This window comes from Nothobranchius furzeri, chromosome 6 (assembly GCF_043380555.1).
Source record: "Nothobranchius furzeri strain GRZ-AD chromosome 6, NfurGRZ-RIMD1, whole genome shotgun sequence".
Taxonomy (NCBI): Eukaryota; Metazoa; Chordata; class Actinopteri; order Cyprinodontiformes; family Nothobranchiidae; genus Nothobranchius; species Nothobranchius furzeri.
This window is the reverse complement of record NC_091746.1, coordinates 45,639,183-45,659,742: the sequence shown is the minus strand read 5'-3', so window position 1 is coordinate 45,659,742 and position 20,560 is coordinate 45,639,183. Positions and strand designations below refer to the sequence as shown.

At 42.0% G+C, this 20,560-nt stretch overlaps 1 protein-coding gene across 5 annotated transcripts in view; it reads right to left on the bottom strand.

The window, feature by feature from the left end:
* palm2akap2 (PALM2 and AKAP2 fusion) overlaps nucleotides 1–20,560 on the bottom strand; it is a 114,672-nt gene that overhangs the window by 37,275 nt on the left and 56,837 nt on the right. For 4 of the 5 annotated variants that reach the window (XM_015976504.3, XM_015976511.3, XM_015976517.3 and 1 more), the window contains 4 exons: nucleotides 14,578–14,692; nucleotides 14,190–14,211; nucleotides 13,430–13,555; nucleotides 9,177–10,007 (listed from right to left, as the gene is read on the bottom strand). In XM_015976504.3, the coding sequence (XP_015831990.3) occupies nucleotides 9,177–10,007; nucleotides 13,430–13,555; nucleotides 14,190–14,211; nucleotides 14,578–14,692 (1,094 nt within the window). The remainder of the gene's footprint in view (nucleotides 1–9,176; nucleotides 10,008–13,429; nucleotides 13,556–14,189; nucleotides 14,212–14,577; nucleotides 14,693–20,560) is intronic. The other variant, XM_015976526.3, reaches the window with a different exon arrangement.

Sequence of the window (20,560 nt, the reverse complement as noted above, 5' to 3'; positions counted from 1 at the left end):
TGAGGGAGACCACTGAAACTCTGCAACTCGTTGAGTTGATGCATGCTTCATGTTAGAGCCTCTCAACCACATTTTTCTGGCTAAAAGCGTCGACAAACCTCCGTTAGCTTCAGTTAGCTTGTAGCCGTGAGCAATGGCAGACTGAGATCCTCAAAATGCCGCTCTCAGCTCCACCGCTATGCCCGTTTGGTACTGTCCAGGAGTGTCAGGATGTGTGACCTGGCCAAGATGACGGTGATTGGAACTGCCCACTAGGCTTCAAGTCGAAGCCTCAGAAACCTATAGAGCTCCGGAAGTCACGTGACTCTCAGAGAGTAGATGCCATGTTGGCAGGCAACAAAGGTAAACAAAATGAAGGGGATCGGCTTGGATTTTACTCCTTCGGAGTTTACTTCACACTTTAAAACAGAATAAATCATTTTATATAGTCAGAAATTAAATAGACTAAACATCTCCGACCCTTACCATGCCCCTGGGATACTTTTTTAAAATGCCAGAAGCTGTCGGAGCGGCCCTGGCCAGGGAACGCCTTGGGATTTCCCCGGAAGAGTTGGCCCAAGTGGCTGGGGAGAGGGAAGTCTGGGCCTCTCGACTTAGGCTACTGTCCCCGCGACCCAACTCTGGATAAGCGGATGAAAATGGATGGATGGATCTCGACCGGAAAAGGGTGGCTGGGAGAGAGGTCCTACCTCAAGTGGAGGAGTTAAAGTATCTTGGAGTCTTGTTCACTATGGCGCTGTATGGGGGCCAAAATTCAGACTACTGCCCAGCAGCAGGAGGCTATATATATTCCAAAGCAAACTACCGATCTGATTAATGATAAGCTGGCACCGGTAACTGAGAGGCTGGCGCAGCTTACTGAGGAATAACACCTTTACCGGCATTATTACTAGATACGCCAGGGACTAGCAGCCCTCGGCTGGTCATTGACTGGTTCACACACTCCCTCTACTGTCTATTAGCATGGATAGGCTAGCGTTAGCCTGGACGGGCTGTTGTTAGCATTGGAGAGGCTAGCCATTAGCGTGCCTAGGCTGGACACTAGCTGGATTTCCTACCTCCTCGACGGATCATTAGCATGGATAGGCTGGCATTAGCATCAGAGAGGCTACCATTAGCGTGCCTAGGCATGCCACTAGCTGGATTTCCTACCCCCTTGACAGACTTTAAGCATGGATAGGCTGGCATTAGCATCGGAGAGGCTAGCCATTAGCATTTCTTGGAGAGTCACTAGTCAGCTAGTGAACGAAATAACGAGATTGCGGATACAAGCGGCCGAAATGAGTTTCCTCCGTAGGGTGGCCGGGCTCAGCCTTAGAGATAGGGCGAGGAGCTCGGACATTCGGGAAGGACTTGGAGTAGAACCGCTGCTCCTCCGGATCGAAAGGAGTCAGTTGAGGTGGTTTGCGCATCTGGTCAGGATGCCTCCTGGACGCTTTCCTGGGGAGGTGTTTCGGGTATGTCCTGCCGGCAAGAGGCCCCCGGGTCGACTCAGGACACGTTGGAGAGTTTACATCTCCAATCTGGTCCGGGAACACCTTGGGGTCCTGCCGGAGGAGCTGGTGGAGGTGGCTGGGGAGAGGACGGTCTGGAGCTCCCAAGTTGGGATGCTGTCCCCGTGACCCGGACCCAGCCCGTGACCCGGACCCAGATAAGCTGAGGAAAACGACGACGACAACCAAAATGGATGGATGGATGGACAAATAACAGATTTACATGTAAGTAGTTTAAATAGAGTGCTGTGCTGTTTGAATGTATAAACTGAACGTCAAGAGAAATCACTAGTTTGATTATTTTTCCGTGAATAAAATAAAAATGTCAGGCAGGAGCGTCTCAGGATCTGTCTGAGATCTGTCTCGGTGAGACAGATAATAGCAATCCAAAGTGCTTTTTATGTGTGATCTGACAATTGATCAACCATTGTTTAACAATGAAATACAGCTTAGCCGGTTAATTGCTGTGATCATGAAACACGTAAACGGCAGCACGCAGAACTCACGAGGCAATGTTTTACGTGATGTTTACTTGTTGCTATGAGTAATAAGACAGAAAAAGCCACACCAAAATAAGTTTAGGAAGCCCACTAAGAATCGCAATAAAAGCATTTAAAATAAATACCATATACAGTTGAGGAAACGTTGGTTTAAGTACCTGATATGAAGTGGTCGCTGCATAAGCTAAAACCTTTACTCTCGGGATCCCACAGTTTCATTTTAGTCTGGTCACTAGCTCGTTTTATTGCAATGATCCAATGTTTGCGGCGTTCCGGATCTTGGGGAATCCTGTAGAAGGCTCTTCCCTTATCTCGTCCGCGTCTGTTCTGCACCCTGGGGCACAACAGGAATCTACCATATTTCCTGTCTGATTGAGTTTTCTGACAATAACAAATAGCCTAGCTGTGGGCTACTGCCTGCCAAGATGGTGCCGTTTCGATTTGAACTGTTGCATGCCGGGAGAAGTGACGTCAACTCCCGGAGCTCTATTGTAAAATAATCATATTATTAAGGAAATTATGTCAACTCCCGGATAGGTGAGGTCACAGAGGGTCTGTCCATTTTGTTTAACATTCATTGATTTTTACTCAGTATTCATCTTAGTGAGAGTTTTTTTTTTTTTTTTTTTTTTGCATTTTATTGACCTTTTCATGCTATAAGGTTGTTTTTACCCAATTTTGCTTTTATTGTTTTATCCTGTCACATGTTTCTTAGTGTTGGATGTTTTTAAGTGCATTTATAAAGCAAGCTGGCTTGACATGGCTAACTGTAACTGAGTAAATGTAACTAGTTACTACCCACCCACCTCTGCATGTGTTATCACCTTTCCTTGTGAGCCTTCGTTAGTGTCCAATAATTATCTGCGGTCATGGCTTCTGTTTACAACACCAGAATGAAGATAAGTAAATGAGTGTTTATTATAGTAACACACACCCTTCCTGTGTAATTGTGTGTGGTCTAAGATGCTCATTATCACAGCATGACTAATGTAATCATTTATCACCCATCTGCAAAAGTGCATGTGTGTGTGAGATTGTGTCATTTTCCTGCATCTACTGTTTCACGCAAAAATAAGTCACTCCACCCTAAACCTGTGCAACTCAAAGCAATTTGACAACACTATGCTTTATGTGATACATGCTCGTACAATAAAATAATCATCTAAAATACATACAATTTTATGTAGTATTTATTAATTCCTAAATGTATTTTCATTGACTTTTACAACTTGCACCACTAGTCCAAGTAGTATAATATTTTCTACCACATATAAATAAATGTATTTCTTCACACACATATTATGAGTCCTCACTGGCAGTACTGTTAAAGCCGTAGTTTTATGATCAGATTAATTATTCTGATAAAAAGTGCATAAATTCATGCATTATGTCAGCATACTTATGTTAGTGGGGGGCAGTGAATCCGTTTTTCTGTAATTGTTTAAACGTGCTGTCATCACACATTTGGACTTTAAATCATTTGTTGTGCAGCTGCACGTCAAGACATAAGACATTTCACTGTTTTTTAAGTGGTGCTCTATTAGTTGTTTATCCAAAATTTAAAATGACCCGCACATGAATAGCACTTTCCTAAGTCAGCGGACTACTAAGAACTTTGCACTACAAATTTTCACACGCACACATTCACACACTGATTGTGGTAAACTACATTGTAGCCACTGCCACAGCTGTCCTGGGGCAGTCCTATGGACCTAAAACAGAAGAGGCCCATGACTGATGCAGTCCAGCTCAGTTGTATGGACCGGTTTTGCAATCGAGACGGACAAAACAGTGACCCACCCCACCCTGCTTCGGATCCCACAGTGGAACCGAGCTATGAGAGAAGCGAGGCTGCTGTACGCAGGCGCCACCTTTCCCTCCAACCACCATCAGAAAGCAAAGAGGGTGTCTTGCCTTAAGACACAACAACTGACACCAAGGAACCCTGGGTTTGATTCAGCAACCGATCATTACAAGATGAACTCCTAACGCCTGAGCCACCGTCGCCCCACTACCACAGTAAGTACCCTACCTGCAGATGATGCCACTCAGCAAGCAGACTCTCTGGAGGCAGTAAGAAGTCCTCTGAACAAAGAAAGAAGTCCTCCAGACTAGCCAATTGTTAACAAATTATGTTTATGTTGAGACACGTTTTTTCAAAGCGACTCACAATTTGGTGTTTAAAACAACTCTTGCTCAAAAACGTAACACGTGCTCATTAGAATACTGTATTACCTGTTTTCAAAGAGCTTATTTACTAAGAAACTATTATTAAGTTGCACATGTATGCTGAACATGGATATTTTCTTCAACCCCTATCGCCTAAATTAACTGCAAAAAGAAAAGAGAAGGGAAGAAAAAGCCAGTCTCTTCTTTGTCACAGGGAAAATAAGTATTCATGGCCTCCCCGACCTTGACTTGTGACCACAGAAGAGTGTGTTGATTTTGCAGCCTGGAGAGGGCGTCCTGGCAAGTAAAAGCTAACCATTAGCATTAGCAACTCCACAACATAGCAGAACTGGTTTGGGCTTGTATTATTTATGGGGATAAAACACCAACATTTAATTTTTTTCCCCTCAAGAATGAAGAGCGAACAACAGCAGCTGAAGAGTTGCATTGCTGTTAGCCAATCAGAAGCGATCCATTTGAATACCATGAATATTAATGATTAACCCTCCCATGTCTTTATGGGTGACCCCGTGAGGAAAGTTGGCCATTGAGCAGGATTGAAGGTTTATCCCTTGAGGTCCATGTGGCAGGGGTGAGGTGGTGCTCACTCCTCACCCCTGCCACATGTCCCAAGGGACAAACCATCAATCCTGCTCAATGGCCAATTTTACTCATGGGGTCACACCCAATAGGACAGTGGGATGGTTAAAACTTTAAATCCTGTCATTTTCCACTCCCAACTTCTCCAACAAACTTCTACCTCATGAAGAAGGAGCGCCAGAGCTTTTTTTCTACAGAAAATGATCCACAATGCAATCATTCATACTAGAGAATTTAGTAGATTTTATCCACTTCAGTATGACTTTTGAGTGATAATTCTTTAAAATACAGTAAATTAGCTCCAATTTGTTAGCAACCTGGCCAGTTATGAATGTTGTTCTGGTCAGAGGACGACTTCCTGTTTCTAGAGACTCACTTGAGTGACGCCACCGACATGTAGAGTCCTTACTGTGGATAAATCACTGATTGTACGTCATTAAAAAAGGAGCAAAACATCATTCATTCGTTTTTTTCACTATTTTCTTGCTTTTAAAGAAATTTAGAATAGCTTTTCTTTCCAAATTTTAACACATTTCCTAAGTGAGGCCATATTTATATCGAACTGGCAAATATTATCGGTTTCATTGTCTCTAGGAAGCAAGTAAGAGCAAACGCTTCTTGTTTATCTTACAAATTTGTTCAAAAGATACTAAAATTTGTGCTTTGTTAGTGGCAATGGGTAGCTGGGTGCAGTAAAACAGCTTGCAATCTCTCTGTCAGCAGCCAAGAAAAATAAAGTGAGTGTTAGAGACAGATGGAAAAAACAACAAGCAAGAGACGGCAGGCTGGCACTGGAGAAACTCTGCTTTATTGACCAAAGATACAGAGAGGTTACAGATGTCAGAGCAGAGAGAAAGAGAGGAGGTGACAGAGTGAAGGTGAAGTACACAGGGAAGTGTGAACAATAGAAAATGGCTCCTTTTAAAAAAATTCAACAGTCCATACAACTGTGAGGGCAGAGGATAAATGTGGACCCCTACAGAGTCAGAGGAGTACTGCAGGTCTGGCAGTGGGGCTGCTAAACTCAACAAATCTGTTCTGATCATAAACATTAACCCAAACAGGGACTCTGGATGACTCAAACGTGTTCTCAAAATCTTCAGATTTTATAAAATGAGATTTTGTTTTATTTTAAAGGTAAACACATTTCCTGCTTGTTGCTTGATTCTTCTACATTAAACCCCTGGAAAAATTGTTACATCTTCCAAAATGTTTTCAGCATCGTCCCCTTAAGTCTTCAACAGCAAAAAGCTGAGATATATGATCATGAATCTTCAATTCTGAGCACCTAACCGGCCTACAGCAATACAGACTGTTGCAAATAAAATCATACTAAAACGTGTCAGAGACTACTGGAGTAACAGTGAAAACCAGTGATTTGTGAGGTTAATCGTGAGGTCAGACACAGCAAAGCAGTGAGGTGAAGGACTGAAAATGTCAAGATATTTTTTGTGTGCATTCAGTTGCTTTATGTGTTATTGAAAATTTCTAGAAAAATAAAAATGAGAATTATTCTCCTATAAAGATGTGGAAATGAAGTAAATTATTAAACAAAATTTTAGAGGATATTCACATTCAGATCCTGGTATTTCTGCTGAATAACCAATCACAAAGCACTCGTTAGTGGCTGACATGTGCAGTTGCCAATCACACTTGTATGCTCCAAAGTTTAATTCCAGCTGTGCATGGGAGGAACAGATCATAGTTGTGAACTCAGCCTAATAAGAGAATAATAACCCCACGAACCCACTCAGTGTTGGGAAACCAGTTAGTGCAAAAATGTAAAAAGACAAGTTAGATTGATTTTTTTGGAGATCAAGATCAGTAGAGTAGTGCAACCAGTGACTCATGAGGATGAATACAAAGATAACTGAGGCTTTTTAGTGCACATGTTCAATGCTAACGCTAGTCGTCCTGTATTCATAATTTAGGGGACATTTTCCTCAAGCATGAGTATTAGAGCCTCGACCAGGAGTCTGCAACCTTTGGTGCTAAAAGAGCCATTTTACTACATTTTAGAATCAATACAATTGTGTAAAAGCACAAAATGTATTTCACCCTAAACTTAAGAGTTGAAATATGGCTTTTTTCTGTTATGTTTAAGCTTTAGGAACAAACTTTGTTTTGTACGATAAAATTAAAGTATTTGTTCAGAAATATGCAGAGCTGTTATAGGTTTCCTATTTTTGCAGAAAATAGGGAAAAATTATTAAACATATAATAATAATAATAATAATAATAATAATAATAATATAATAATAATAATAATTATTATTATTATTAATAATAAAATAGTTTTTTCTTTTTTTCAGTGCATTAAAAGCAACAAATATTCATCAGGCTGAGTTAGGATATTATTAGCCAACAGGAAACTGTTCACCAGGTTTGATGACTTAAAAATAAAATCTGTATATCAGCAAGTTACATAAACAAAGTACTGAGAAGTAAAAACTATTAGGTCAGCAGTAAAACTGATCATTGCATTTTAAATACATGTTTCCATGAAATCTCGAGCTTTTTAAATAATTCTGGAACTGAAATAAATTGAAGCAACCTGCGTTGTCATATAACTGTGGAAACTACTGCAAAAAGTTAGACATAAAAACTGCTAAAACTATTTTTCCTGTTGTCATCTTAAATATAAACATCACTCATGTTTGGTCAAAGGAGTCACTTCAGAGGTGCTGAAAGGCCACATTTGGCTGCAGAGCTGCAAGATGCAGACTCCTGGCCTAGAATAAACCTGACTGTAGAGGCACGTAGTCACCACCTCTAAATTATACTGTATCATTTGAATATCAGGATTTTCTATCACATCTTTGTGAATGCTCCTCCATCGGAGATTTACTGGACACTCCTCCAGCAGCTCTGTTTTTTAGTTACTAACTATCCCAAGTATTAATGCGGCTGTGCTCTGAATGAACCAGCCCTTCCTAGACCACTCAGTGTTATCCAATAGAATCACAATGCAAACCAGTAGAGTTCACACAACATTTCTTGCAATGATGAAACCCAAGCTTTGATCATTTGATATTCTCTTGTAAAAAAGGCATTGATAATGACTGAAAGCAGGAACCGGCAGTGTTTTCTGTTTTCATGCGTTTGTTAGGTCAAAGACTGGATCTCTGGTGGAATTCCTCAGCAACAAGAGAGAAAAGTTCATAAACTAATTTTTTAGTGTTAATTCAAACATATTAGAAGTACATGTTCATACTGAGTATTTACTGTATGCTTCTTAGCCCAGGCTGTGTGTAGTAACACATGTATTGTTTCCAACAACGTAAAAATGTTCCCATGCTGCAAAGTGTGTTTGCTGAGCTGCCGTTTTAGTTCTGTGCTCTTTAGTAATCACACACACTGGAAAATTGGGCTGTTTTGATTCTGCTGGCTGCCAAGTGGTGATCCGGGGCTTCTCATTGGCTGCCGTGTCATAGGAAGTACTAGAATAAGAGGAAATTACCTCAGCAGTGGAACAGCTGGAGGTAATGGAGGAAACAGCAGAGAGAGATGAGGGAGAAGGAAAGAAAGACTAAAAAGAGCCAAAAACCAAAAAGCATCCCCCACAACCCAAATGCCCGAGTTTCCAAAACAAAAGAAACTAGATGGTTAGATAATAGCAGCAAACTGAAAATAAAATCCTGGAAGAATTATCTAGTTTTCTCAATTATTTGTTACGACTATCTAGTGGTAGAATGAATAGGCACATAAAGAAACCAAGGCAACAGGAACCCAGCTCACTGCCCTCGTCAGAGAGACTCTGCTCAAGCAAACGGGTGGGCTGGTTGAGTTCATACATTTCTCTGTGTGACTGTTTTATGTGCATGTGTCAAACAGGAGGTGGAGGGTTTACAGAGAAGAAAGTGACCAAACAGGAGAGATGTGAATGGGATCTGAGGCTCCGTTTGAATGTTTACCAGTGAAGATAACCTGGTTGATAGCTGGAGCCAGACATGAGGTGTGGTTTAACAGTACAGCAATGTGACTGATTGTCCTTGGATAGTTTTTTATGGCAAGGTTTAAGCTGTTCATCTCCATCTTTTGTTGGGTGTCTCCATGATCATAGCAGCACAACAGCTTGTTTTATATGCATTTGTGTCAATTTACATGGCGCTGTCTGAGAGGACAGCTAGTGAAAAGGAGGAGAAATTAAACTGGAGAGCGAAGGTGATTATGTGACAGAGTAAAAAGCTAAAAGTGAGACCAGATAGAGTGTGTGTGTGCGTGTGTATGTGTGTGTGTGTGTGTGTGTGTGTGTGCCAGTCATTCAGAGTCCAGAGGAGAAGGACAAAACCAGAGCTTCTGTTAGTAATCATCCAGACACAGAGGAGAGGAGGGTGATAATAGGAGATTGGAAGAGGGAGAAGATTCAGTCACATGAGGATGCAGCACTGGCAGCGTTTCCTCTTGTCTGTACCTGTGGCGGGGGTGAGGCCGGGCGGCGGGGCCATGTTTGCATCTGCGTTTGCTGGGGGCGAGGATGCACTGTCGGGCTCGCGGCCATCCGATGACAGTTCTGTGCTGACGGCTTCCGAGGTGGCCGGTCGTCCTGACACGAGGTCGGCTGCGGTGCCGTCAATGATGGAGATGTCGGTCACTGTCTTCTCCCTCAGAGATTTCTCATCGTCTTCATCGATGAGCACAACCTCAGCCTTTACGGCACCATCAAAGCCGAGGAGCCGCCTGCTCTCGCTTGTGTCCTCAACGTCCTGGTAGCCAAGGAACACCATAGTGACTGGGTGATCCATGCTGGCTTGGTGGGGGGAAGTGAGCTCATTGTTTAGATGGGCCGAGGAGCATGGCTGGGATGTGATGGGAGCAGAGGAGGGGGGCAGCATGCCCAGGCGGGTCTCCCTCTGGAGGGTGACCCTTGCTGGTGGACTAGAGGGGATGGATGGCGGGGCGCAGGAGGGTGGGGACAGATCATCAACATCTGCAGGAGAGGCATAAGCTTGGAGTGTGGCTGGGGTCACTGTCACATGACCCCTCCCCACATCCTCTCCTTGTACCACTGGCCTGGCAGCCCGTTGGACCAGTTGGTCGACCTGTGCAGAGCTCCAGCCATTCTCCACGGCGGTGGTGGAGACACCTCCAGAGGAAGTAACCTCGTAGACCACTTTCCTTCCGTCATCGTAGACTTTGACCCCCCTTGATGCTGCACTCAGTGGGCTCACGCGATTGGCTGACAGGATGCGTTGTTCTCCAGTCTGCGGGTCTTGCTGCACATTGATCTCCATGGCGAACATTGCTGTTAGGAGGGAAAGGGAGAGGGGGAGGGGGAGGGGGGGGAGGAGGGGGTTTTAAGGAAGAGTTAAGATGCAAGTGAAAAAGGGTGTTGGAAAAAAGGTAGGCAGGGATGTGGGAAGACAGGAAAGCAAAGTGACATTTATGTTATTAAAGTGTGTTTTGTGTAAAAAGTGTAAATAATTCTTGTAGGTTAACAACAAGCCAAAGTGCAGCTAACTTCCTAAATTAATACGTTTCCACTTTCTTAAATCTCACAGCATTTCATGCAGACATTAATAAATCATCAGTGTTAAGTTCACATTATAAGAATTTTTACCCCTGGATGCACTTAAAGCTGAAATCTGGAGTTTATTCTCAGAGGACACCACCTCCTAGAGGCAGAAAATGTGTTGCACCTTAAGCCCCTCTCCCTGACCCCTACTTCACACTGGAAGCGTCAGCGGCGTGGAACGTCAGGAGAACATCACTGTTTCAAACAGAATATATTATAGTCTATGGGGGTGACTCAAACCAGCCGCACGTGGACAATTTTCCGGCGCTTCTCAGAAGTGGCTTGCTGCACAGTTCCGCTAAAGATAGGATTGAGTTTTATGTTTGCTGCGAGCCGTTTCTGGGACACGCCAATATTTGCAGTCCATATAGGGCTAGACAGGGAATCACACTGCCACTGTAAAACTTCTGGTAAGTTTCAAAATTAAAGACTATTGCATCGGTGCAATTTCATATCTATGTAGATTACCAATGCATGTGAACTGACGGCTTATTTACTCCCTGCATCGTTCCAGAAGTGCAGTGGTGTGTTTTTCACGGCTTTAATCCTTGCGGTGGAGAGGAACAACATCACATATGACATCAAACAGCGATATCAAATGTGATTTCTTTGTTTTTGGTTTATTGGTGGATGGCATAAACAAACTCAAGGGACTTTGTGATCGTGTGAGTCTAGCAAGGAGCACGGCAGAGAAGCCGCTCCGCAGCTGAGTTTTTCCCATGTGTACTGGCACAGAGCAAAACTCACGAGTAAACCATTCCATATCGCTGATGCCTCCTGAGTGGCGTACGGGTGAGGCTGGAGGCAACGCCTCTTGTTTGTGAACGCACACCTCCAGTTGGCTAACAAGCTAAAACACATTGTTTTACAATTATTATTCTCATGCTGTTAACATATACAGCTAAGATACTGCGCAGAACCCAAGGACCCGAGCTTGAAAGGATGAGACGACCCGTGGAGTGTGAGATGGGAATTATAATTTTTTTTAATAAATACACTGCCCAGCAAAGAAAAAGTCACCACCTGGATTTAGTTAAGCAATTAGGTACGAGCCTCCTATTGGATGATTACTGCATGGGTGATTATCTTTCAGCTGGCAAACAAGTTATTTAACCCCAACTGGTGCCATGAGTTGCTTCTCATTTGTTAAACAGAAATGGAAAGACACATCTGGTGGTCGTGGAAAAGCTGTTAGTCTGTTTGAGAAGGGTCAGATCATTGGCATGCATCAAGCAGAGAAAACATCTAAGGAGATTGCAGAAACGACTGAAACTGGGTTAAATGGACGTCAGGCAGTTTTTCTGGCTTAGCACCCCCTAGTGTCCATTTGTAGAAGTGCAACCAAGATAAAAAAAATCTCCTTGCTGTGTCTTTTTAACACCTTAATCTAACAGCTGAAATGTCTCCCAGCATTCTCGAGTCTCCAAAGGAGTGATTCATCATTAAATTAAACAAACCAGCTGTGTTTATGATCTAAAGCATGCAGGAAACGTGCTGTAAGCAGACTGCAGCACCAGGTAGGTCAGCTCAATTATTTCTAAGTTCCAACAGACCGGACTGGCACCTGTGATGTTGCAAGTGTGATATTCTGGCCACAGGGGTGATAAGGGCTGAGTGGCATTTCATTAACCCTGTAAAGGGTCAATTTGGCACCTACTGGCTCAAGAAAATCATTTAAAAATATGAAAAAGTTGCAAAGTATCCCTTTAAGAACTGTCCAACGTATTATTAAAAACTGGTCTGATGAGTCCAGATGGACCCTGTTCCAGAGTGATGGTGCATCAGGGTAAGAAGAAAGGCAAGTGAAGTGATGCGCCCATCATGCGTAGTGCCTAATGTACAAGCCTGTGGGGGCAGTGTTATGATCTGGGGTTGCTGCAGTTGGTCAAGTCTAGGTTCAGCAACAGGAAGTGCTCCAAGAATGAGGTCAGCTTACTACTTGAATAAACTGAATGACCAGGTTACTCCATCTTCCCTGATGACACGGGCATGTTCCAAGATGACAAGGCCAGGATTCATTAGGCTCAGATAGTGAAAGAGTGGTTCAGGGAGCATGAGACATCATTTTCACTCATAGATTGACCACGACAGAGTCCAGAGCTTAACCTCATTGAGAATCTGTGGGATGTGCTGGAGTAGGCTTTGTGCAGCAGTCAGACTCTCAATGCAAGATCTTGGTGAAATATTAATGCAACACTGGATGGAAACACATCTGGGGACATTGCAGAAGCTTACTGAAACAATACCAGAGCGAAAGGGCATTGCAATCAAACCTAAAGATCGTCCAACAAAATATTAGAGTGTGTTACTTTTTATTTAGTGGTGACTTTTTTTTTGGGCCAGGCGGTGTGTGTATGTATTTAATTTAAATACATACGTGTGCATTTGATTGACATCTGTCTGTAAATGGCTAAAGCTGAACACTGCTCAATTCAAACTGCATGAGGGTCTACGGGACAGGGGCCGGGCTTAGCAAATAAAATGATGTGTTGCCTATTTTACATCACAGTACAGGGTAAGACTATCACTTCTACAAATTTCTAAAAATTCATACATAATTCCTGAAAGGGGAAACCTCTGGATTGCAGCTTTAAGTGCAACATTTAGCCACTTTATTGATGAGAAATCCACATCAGTAATAGTTTAATGCAAAAATATCATCATTAAAAAGGTTTTTCTTAAGTACTCTTGCAGGAATGGCTCTGAAATCTTTAGAAATCAGAGTTGCAGTGTTCTATGGGCCCGCAGCACTCAGGCTAGCCTTTCTGTTGGATGTGAAAACTGTTTCTCCAGCGGCCATTTGGCAAACTATCGTTAGAATTTAAGAGCAATTATTTACAAGTTTAACACAAAAAAAACTTGAAGAAAATTAATAACTAATTGTTCAGAAATGTTTATACATTTATTCACATTTATGCCTTCCCACTAATCCCAAATAACAGTGTGAAATGAAAAATGCCCCCCCCCCCCCCCACCCCCAACCAAAAAAGTTCAGATCTCAGGAAGTTGCGTTTATCTGTTGTTCATGTGAGATAATCCTGGTTTTGATCCATCTTGGCTCAGACCCAAAACCTTTCTGACCTCCCTTGCCCCCTCCCTCAGATTCTCTTCTCTCCCCTCCCTCACCCTTCTCTCCTCCCTGTCAGTCTTACCAGGTCTTGACATGGAGTGCTCTCCAGAGACTGCTGGGCCACTTCTGAGTTGGGCGGCCGGGTCCAGGTGGTTGGGATCTGGGTCCATGCAGTCCGAGAGAGTGGTGGACATTCGGCCCGTAACATCTAGTGAGCAGAAACAGAGGAAGGGAAATGACACACACACACACATACACAGTAGCCTCAGTCATATGGCAGTGCACAAATGTGTGTACAATGAGTGCGCACGCACGCACGCACGCACGCACACACGCACGCACACACACACACACACACACACACACACACACACACACACACACACACACACACACACACACACAAGTGATAGGCCACACCCTGAAACTGAAAACACAAATACACGACCAGCCTCCCAATGGGGAAGCTAGCCACACCTCTGTGTGACCCTGACCGCCCCTACAATGTGAGTGTGTGTGTGTGTGTCCCCAGCAATAGCACCCTCGAGGTACAATGCTTATGCAGCAATGTGTGTATCTGTGCGTCTATGGTTGTGTAATTGTGTCTGAGTTGTGTGTGTGTGTGTGTGACATTAGAACAAAACATCAGGGGGCTAACAGGCTTGTTGTTGAATAGTTGGGGGGATAAAGCCAGCGCCTGCAGGCTGCAGAGTCATGGCCTTGTGTGTGTGTGTGTGTGTGTGTGTGTGTGTGTGTGTGTGTGTGGTTCAATAGTATCGCTGAGCTTGTCTGTGTGTGTGTTTCTGTGGTTCTGTGTGAGAGTACACATTTTTTGGCCATACCTTCATCCTGGGCCATCAGACTCTGGAAAAAGAAAAGGTCAAAGTCACAAAGTTGCAGAATATTTCTAATCAGAAGAATACTGAAGTTGATGTTTTCTGCTATCTGAGCTACTCTGTCACTACCTTGTGTCATGCTCATGGCTGTTTCAGTGCTACACACAACAAACCGGTCGATGCAGCGCAAGAAAAAAGCTCTCGGGCTTCAGTTTGTGATCAGAAACAATAAGTAATTATTTGCTGTTATGATTTTTAACAACCAATATAATTACATTATGTAGCTTTAGTCAAAAGACTCAATAAGGGGCTTTACTTCTATGCAAGCAGACTTCACCACACTGCACTACTGTACTGTTTTTATCAGAAGTGAGTCATCCCTGCTGAGTAATACCTTCTGCAGATCTTCAATGGAGCACTCAGTCTCTCTCAGACGCTCACGAAGAACTTGCTCTTTGGCTGAAATTTGTGACTCTTCACTTTCAAGTGCTCCGATTTCAGACTCCAACCTGCAAACGGGCAAAATAAGAAGAATCCATTTGTCAGCATGGAGAAAGGCTGCAGGATGCTTACAGCACTTCAATGAAACTGTTGACTTTATTTTAATTTAAGTTTCACAAAATGCTGATGGTCAAGTAAAACATAAAAAGTAGTACAATTTATGCAAAATGTTCAATGCATTCATTCAGGAAATCGCAGTGCTGAGGCTCTGGTGCTCCATATGAGAGTCCCTGTGGTGATTCTACTGGGTAAAACCATGCTGATTCATTCTCAGTGAGCGCTTTTATTGTGTTCCTTATCACAGGTCTCACGCTCTTTATTAAAACATAATCTATCTTTCATTCAGTTGTCTTCCTCTAAATTCTGTTTATTCTGTTTTTAGTTTTCAGGACAAAAGTTTTAGACCATTTAGACACCAGAATTCTAACAAAAGCATTACAGAAAAATGGAATGTTGTCTAAAAACTAAACACAATATATGGAGATACATTTTATTGGATTCTATGGGTCATTTATGATAATGCCTATCTCCTTTCTCCCTGCAAATTTATACCTGACCATTGATTAAATCAATCAATCAATCAATCAATCAATCAATCAATCAATCAATCAATCAATCAATCTTTATTTGTATAGCACTTTTCATATACAAAAATATGGGTCAAAGTGCTTTACAGGTTAAAATCACCCCATATGACCCATAATCCCATAATTTCCCCAAAAATATAAAAATAATTATGACAGTTGCACCCCCCCCCCCCCATCCCACAACCCATTCCCTAAGGAACCCACACACACACACACACACACACACACACACACACACACACGAACAACAAATACACACATGCACACACAAAACAAAAAAAACTAAAATATAAAATAAATAACATGTCATAAGTAAACACTAGGCCGAGTTCAGATGGGTTAGGTAACGAATGGCATGCCATCAGGTGGGCCATCTGCCTCAGTGGTAGTCGATAGATGGCAGCAGTCGAGGCACCAACCCTCCTAAGGCTCCCAGGGAGGTAGGGTGAAAACCCCCACCACCGCCTAAGCACTCCCTGAGGCGCACCCAGGCTGCCACAGTCGACCACCACCCCTGAGGCAGAGGGCCCCACAGAGGAAAACACTGGCACGAACAAATAAGTAACATAAAAATAATAAGAGCTACTATGGATAGTAAAATAACAAAAAAAGTGATTAAAAGATAGTAAAACACTAAGAACAAATGTCTAATAAAACTAAAATATAAATAATAAAACAACAATAAAACAAGCAATGCAGCTAAAAACAGATATCAATTCAAATCTATGGTAAAAAGGTGAGTCTTAAGCCTGCTTTTAAAAACATGAACATCCTTTACGAATCTTTTTTGAAGGGGTGTTAGGCTGGGGATCTTTTCAGCCAGCTTTTATTTTGGTAGGCCATTTCTACTTTACAGCAATCTGACTATATGTTTAGTTTAAACCACCACATCGGCATTTAGATTCAAACACTTAGTTGCAACTTTATTCAACCAAATTTGACCATAAAATTTTATTTAAAACAAAAATACAAAACTTCTTCAAGCTAAATGTACAATGATTGTAAGGAACTCCATTTTTTTTACAGGTGTTACTCAATGATAAGTGCCTGATACATTTCCACAAATCTGCATGTTCTTTTGAATTTATCATCTCAATGGGGATAAAATCTTAATATGTAGAAGAAAAACCTTCATAAATAAGAGACATTTTTTTCTCAGCTGATGTTTTAAAGGACATCATCGTTGTCATGTCCCTGCTCTCCTCTTAGATTCTGCTGTTATTTTCTGAAAACACACCTTGAGAAGTCTTCAGGATTGTGTTCGCTAAAATTGTTACACACATCAAGCCAGTGGACATTTAAGAGATGGTTGTAACAACAATACAAGGAAGCAGTCTGGGAGGAGGACCATGGCTCACTTCCTTACTTCAGAATACACTCATCAGGGAAATGAGGAATGTGTGTGTGTGTGTGCACGCGCGTGTGTGTGTGTGTGTGTGTGCGTGCGCGCGTGTGTGTGTGTGCACGCGTGTGTGTGTGTGTGCACGCGTGTGTGTGAAAAAGGTTTCACTCATCATTTTAGGATCTGTTACCAATTCTATTGAGAGAAAAAAATATTTTGGAATACTCAAAATGTTTTAAGAACTTTTAAAATACTTCTGTTTCTGCACAGTTGAAGCTCCAAATATTACATCTTCACAGAAAGTCTGGATCTCAGGAGGCTTTTGATGGCTGCATCGGTCTCGTGATCCTGCAGCTTTTTCCTGCTAGATGTAATTTCACACTTTGTATGGCTTTAGCAACTGAACAAAGCATAAAACTCTGTCTTATCACAGAAACGCCCCGTCGTCTCTGCCATTGTCTGGATGGATAGAATCACTTCATTTCGGGGTCGGTCAACATTATCTAGAATGAGGTGTTCAATGGTCGGTGCACTCACAAACAACAGCAGCTTGTCCTTGCTGCAGATAAGGTGTAACAAATATAGCAGCATTCAGGACAGTGATTGTGACCCATAAGGGTGTATTGTTCATCATACAGGCTGATCTGGGACTCTATTTTCTTTTCTTCTCTAGTGCCAAGGTTGTGCAGATTAATATAAAACCCAAGAAAATATAAGTTACAGCCACATCATTGGGTGTGGTTAGCATCATTTATAAATGCAGGAGTAGTCTGAATGTAGCTCTGGCCTTGATGAGCTGAGGAATCCAAAGTGAACATATGGAACAATGCAGAACCCATTTGTTTATTATTAAACACTTTTTTTAATTTCAACTGCCTGCCTCCTGGTTTCTCACCTACACATTAGGTCCAACACCCACCGACTGTAGCACATGATGACTTATTTTCAATTTTCACCATTTAGTTTTTGTGGATAAGCAACTTTAAAGGTGTGGTTCACTGAAAACCCATTTTTAATTAATATTTCTGGCTGTAATCGGTCACTGGGAGTCCTTCATGCAGGCTGAACATGAAAATTCTGCAATCAGGCAGAAGAAAATGCAATTAAATATTTACAAAAGCATGCCTTTGCACTAACAGGTTTTACAGATTTCTATATTTCACCAAAACTCATCTGAAAAATAGAAAATCAAACAAATAACAAAAGTTAAAGAGAGAGATATTTTAAAGTGGTTTTAATGGCGTTCTGTAACCGTATTTGTGATCATCAGCCTCAAACACATCCTGTCATGTTCAGTCTATTAAAATCAATGGGTTGAGCACGACTGACTAGAATGTAAAAGGTAAGATGTTACACACAGAGGAATGCATCCAGTTCTGTCATAATTCAAATAAAGACAAACTCTTTCTGTGATCTTGGAAAGCGAGCAAAAACTAAAATTGATATTTTTCTTGCCCCAAATATTCTTTCATTTATACTATTTGTTAACTCGACAGAAATGTTGTTTCTTTGACAGACAAACTGCAGTGTCCTAACCAACCAGAACAGACACCTGTTAACTCAGTCTTTTACTCTGTGGCAGCCCTTCTCTGCTCTGCCCAATCCCATTTCCCCAATTCCAGACAGGACACTGATTTTACTTCCTCTGAACCACATGAGGTCTTGTCTTAAAAGGTGAGAAAACAGGATTTCACTTTGCTTGCTATACTGGACCCTGAAGACAACTGCACATCTCCTTCCATCTTTGGTCCTTTCTGATTAAAACCAACTGTAATCTCTCTGTTGCATGACCTTAAATGACTCCTGTAACATCCACGGGTTTCATGGTTTGTAAAAACGGTTACGAGGAAGAATATTTGTATTAGGGAAGGCTGTTTTGAAAATAGGGCAAGAAAAAAAGTCAACCATGATTCATAAACTCATTTTCTACCTAACTGCAGGTGGGGGACACCTGGGACAGGTAGCGAGTCCATCACTGGGACAAACATAGACAGACAACTAGTCACACACTCATTCACGTTTAGGGACAAGTTCCAAGTCTCCAGTCAACCTGACCTGCATGTTTTTTGTCTGCGAGGGATAACTTGCTAACACCATGCAGAAAGGCCACAGCTGGGATTTGAACTGGCAACCTCATTGCTGTGAGGAATTGCCCAACTTGTTGTCAGTCATCATGATGAAACAAATCATTTACTGCTTCAGAATCCCTCAGTAATGTTTTCAGGAGTGGTAAAGACATTTAGATTAAAACATGAGCCTATCTAGCCACACAAGCAGCCTTTTTCTTCAGATTATAATATCAGATTATTAGTTTACTGAAAATCATGAACTGGTGCTGCTTGTGTCTTGCTCCCTCTAGTGACCAAAAATGCCTGAAACAGTGAGCCTGAACAAAAATGACCCTCATTACCCCTCAGACTGTGCATCTTCAATATACTAATTGTTTTTGCTAAAGCAAAGTCAGACAGATTTTAAACCAACCAATCTAACAAAATTTTAATACTTTTATGTATATTTTCCTGCAGAAAACCTTATGAAATTTGCACGTACGCAAAAAAAGGATCATGACCTGCTTTCCTTCTTTAAGTCTTCTTCATCACTTTCTCTTTTACTGGCTTTACTCTATTGCTGTCCTGCAAGAGACCGATGCCACCACTGCCCCTGCCCCTTCAACCAGCTGCAGGCCAGTTGCCATGGATACACTTCAGAAGGCAGTGTCTGCTTTACACTTCACACGGATAGAAATAAAAGTCAGCTGGTCTGATATGTAGGCCGAGCGTTTGTCTCAGAGTGACACACGGTGATGGAGGAACAGAAAAAAGTGAAAGGACTAAAAAGAAAGAAAGTCTGATGTCTTTTTGATGATGTGGGTGTTGCTGCAAGGTTACTTTGCAGGCTGTTTCTTTGGAGATTTTGTAATCTGGAGCTGCCTTGGGAAAATAAAACAATCCGATTTGTTATTGAGGAGTTGGCACATTTTCTAATAGAGTGTCTGAAATCAGTGCATCTGAAACACAAAACAATAGATTTGCATTGCAGATTGAAAATTTTAGCCTTTTTTTGACACAAAACCAGTCCGGCATTTTTATTTTTTATTTTTTTTTTACATTTAAATACAGCACTGCAGTGAAATCTTTCACCTGGTAACCTTGAGAGGGAAAAAACATGTTCAGGAGGATCCAAATGCAAGCTGAGCAATGTAGTAATACAGCTCAGCTCAGCAAGGAGGCCACTGGCCTTTATAAGGGATGAACATCTGCTCCTACATGCACAGAAAAGTCATAACTGAGACTGTCTTGTTTTTTATGCCACAAATCAAATTTGCATAATTTAGACAAGATTCATCGACCTCCAGGCTTCTAACTTTTGGGACTAGCTTGTAACCAAACCCATCGTTTATACACTCCACTATATGTTCTGTGTGGAGCCAAAGCTGTATTACATACCCGGTTCTATTTCTGACCAAAGTCTTTATCTGCTCTATTGTTTCCAGTTTAAATGATAAATGACAAGCAGGCGGGTGTGTTCTGAGGGTGTGGCTCTGGTACAGAGAGGAGAAACCTCTCTTTGAGTTTGATCTCAAAGTCCTCGAAAGGATGAGCCATCCTTAGAAGACGAGTTTAGATTAAACCTTCTGTAAAACTGCCACATGGTTTGTTTCAGTTACTTTAATTTGTTGTTAAAGACAAAACGAACAGGCAACAGTTAGTCTGAAACAAAGATTTTGAGTTTCAACCTGCTACCTTAAGACATCATCCAGCATAATTCTGGACTCTAAAGTGATTCTTTCCGTACAGCTTTAGTGTCGAATGTTTGTTTTTACAGCGGCTGCATTCAGTTCCAGCAGAAAAGGATCATGTCTCGTCTGGTTTTAGAGTTCAGGTTAAGAAAATAAACAGACCTTTTGCAATATGTGCCAAGCAACTGCATAGTTTTCTAACCTCATC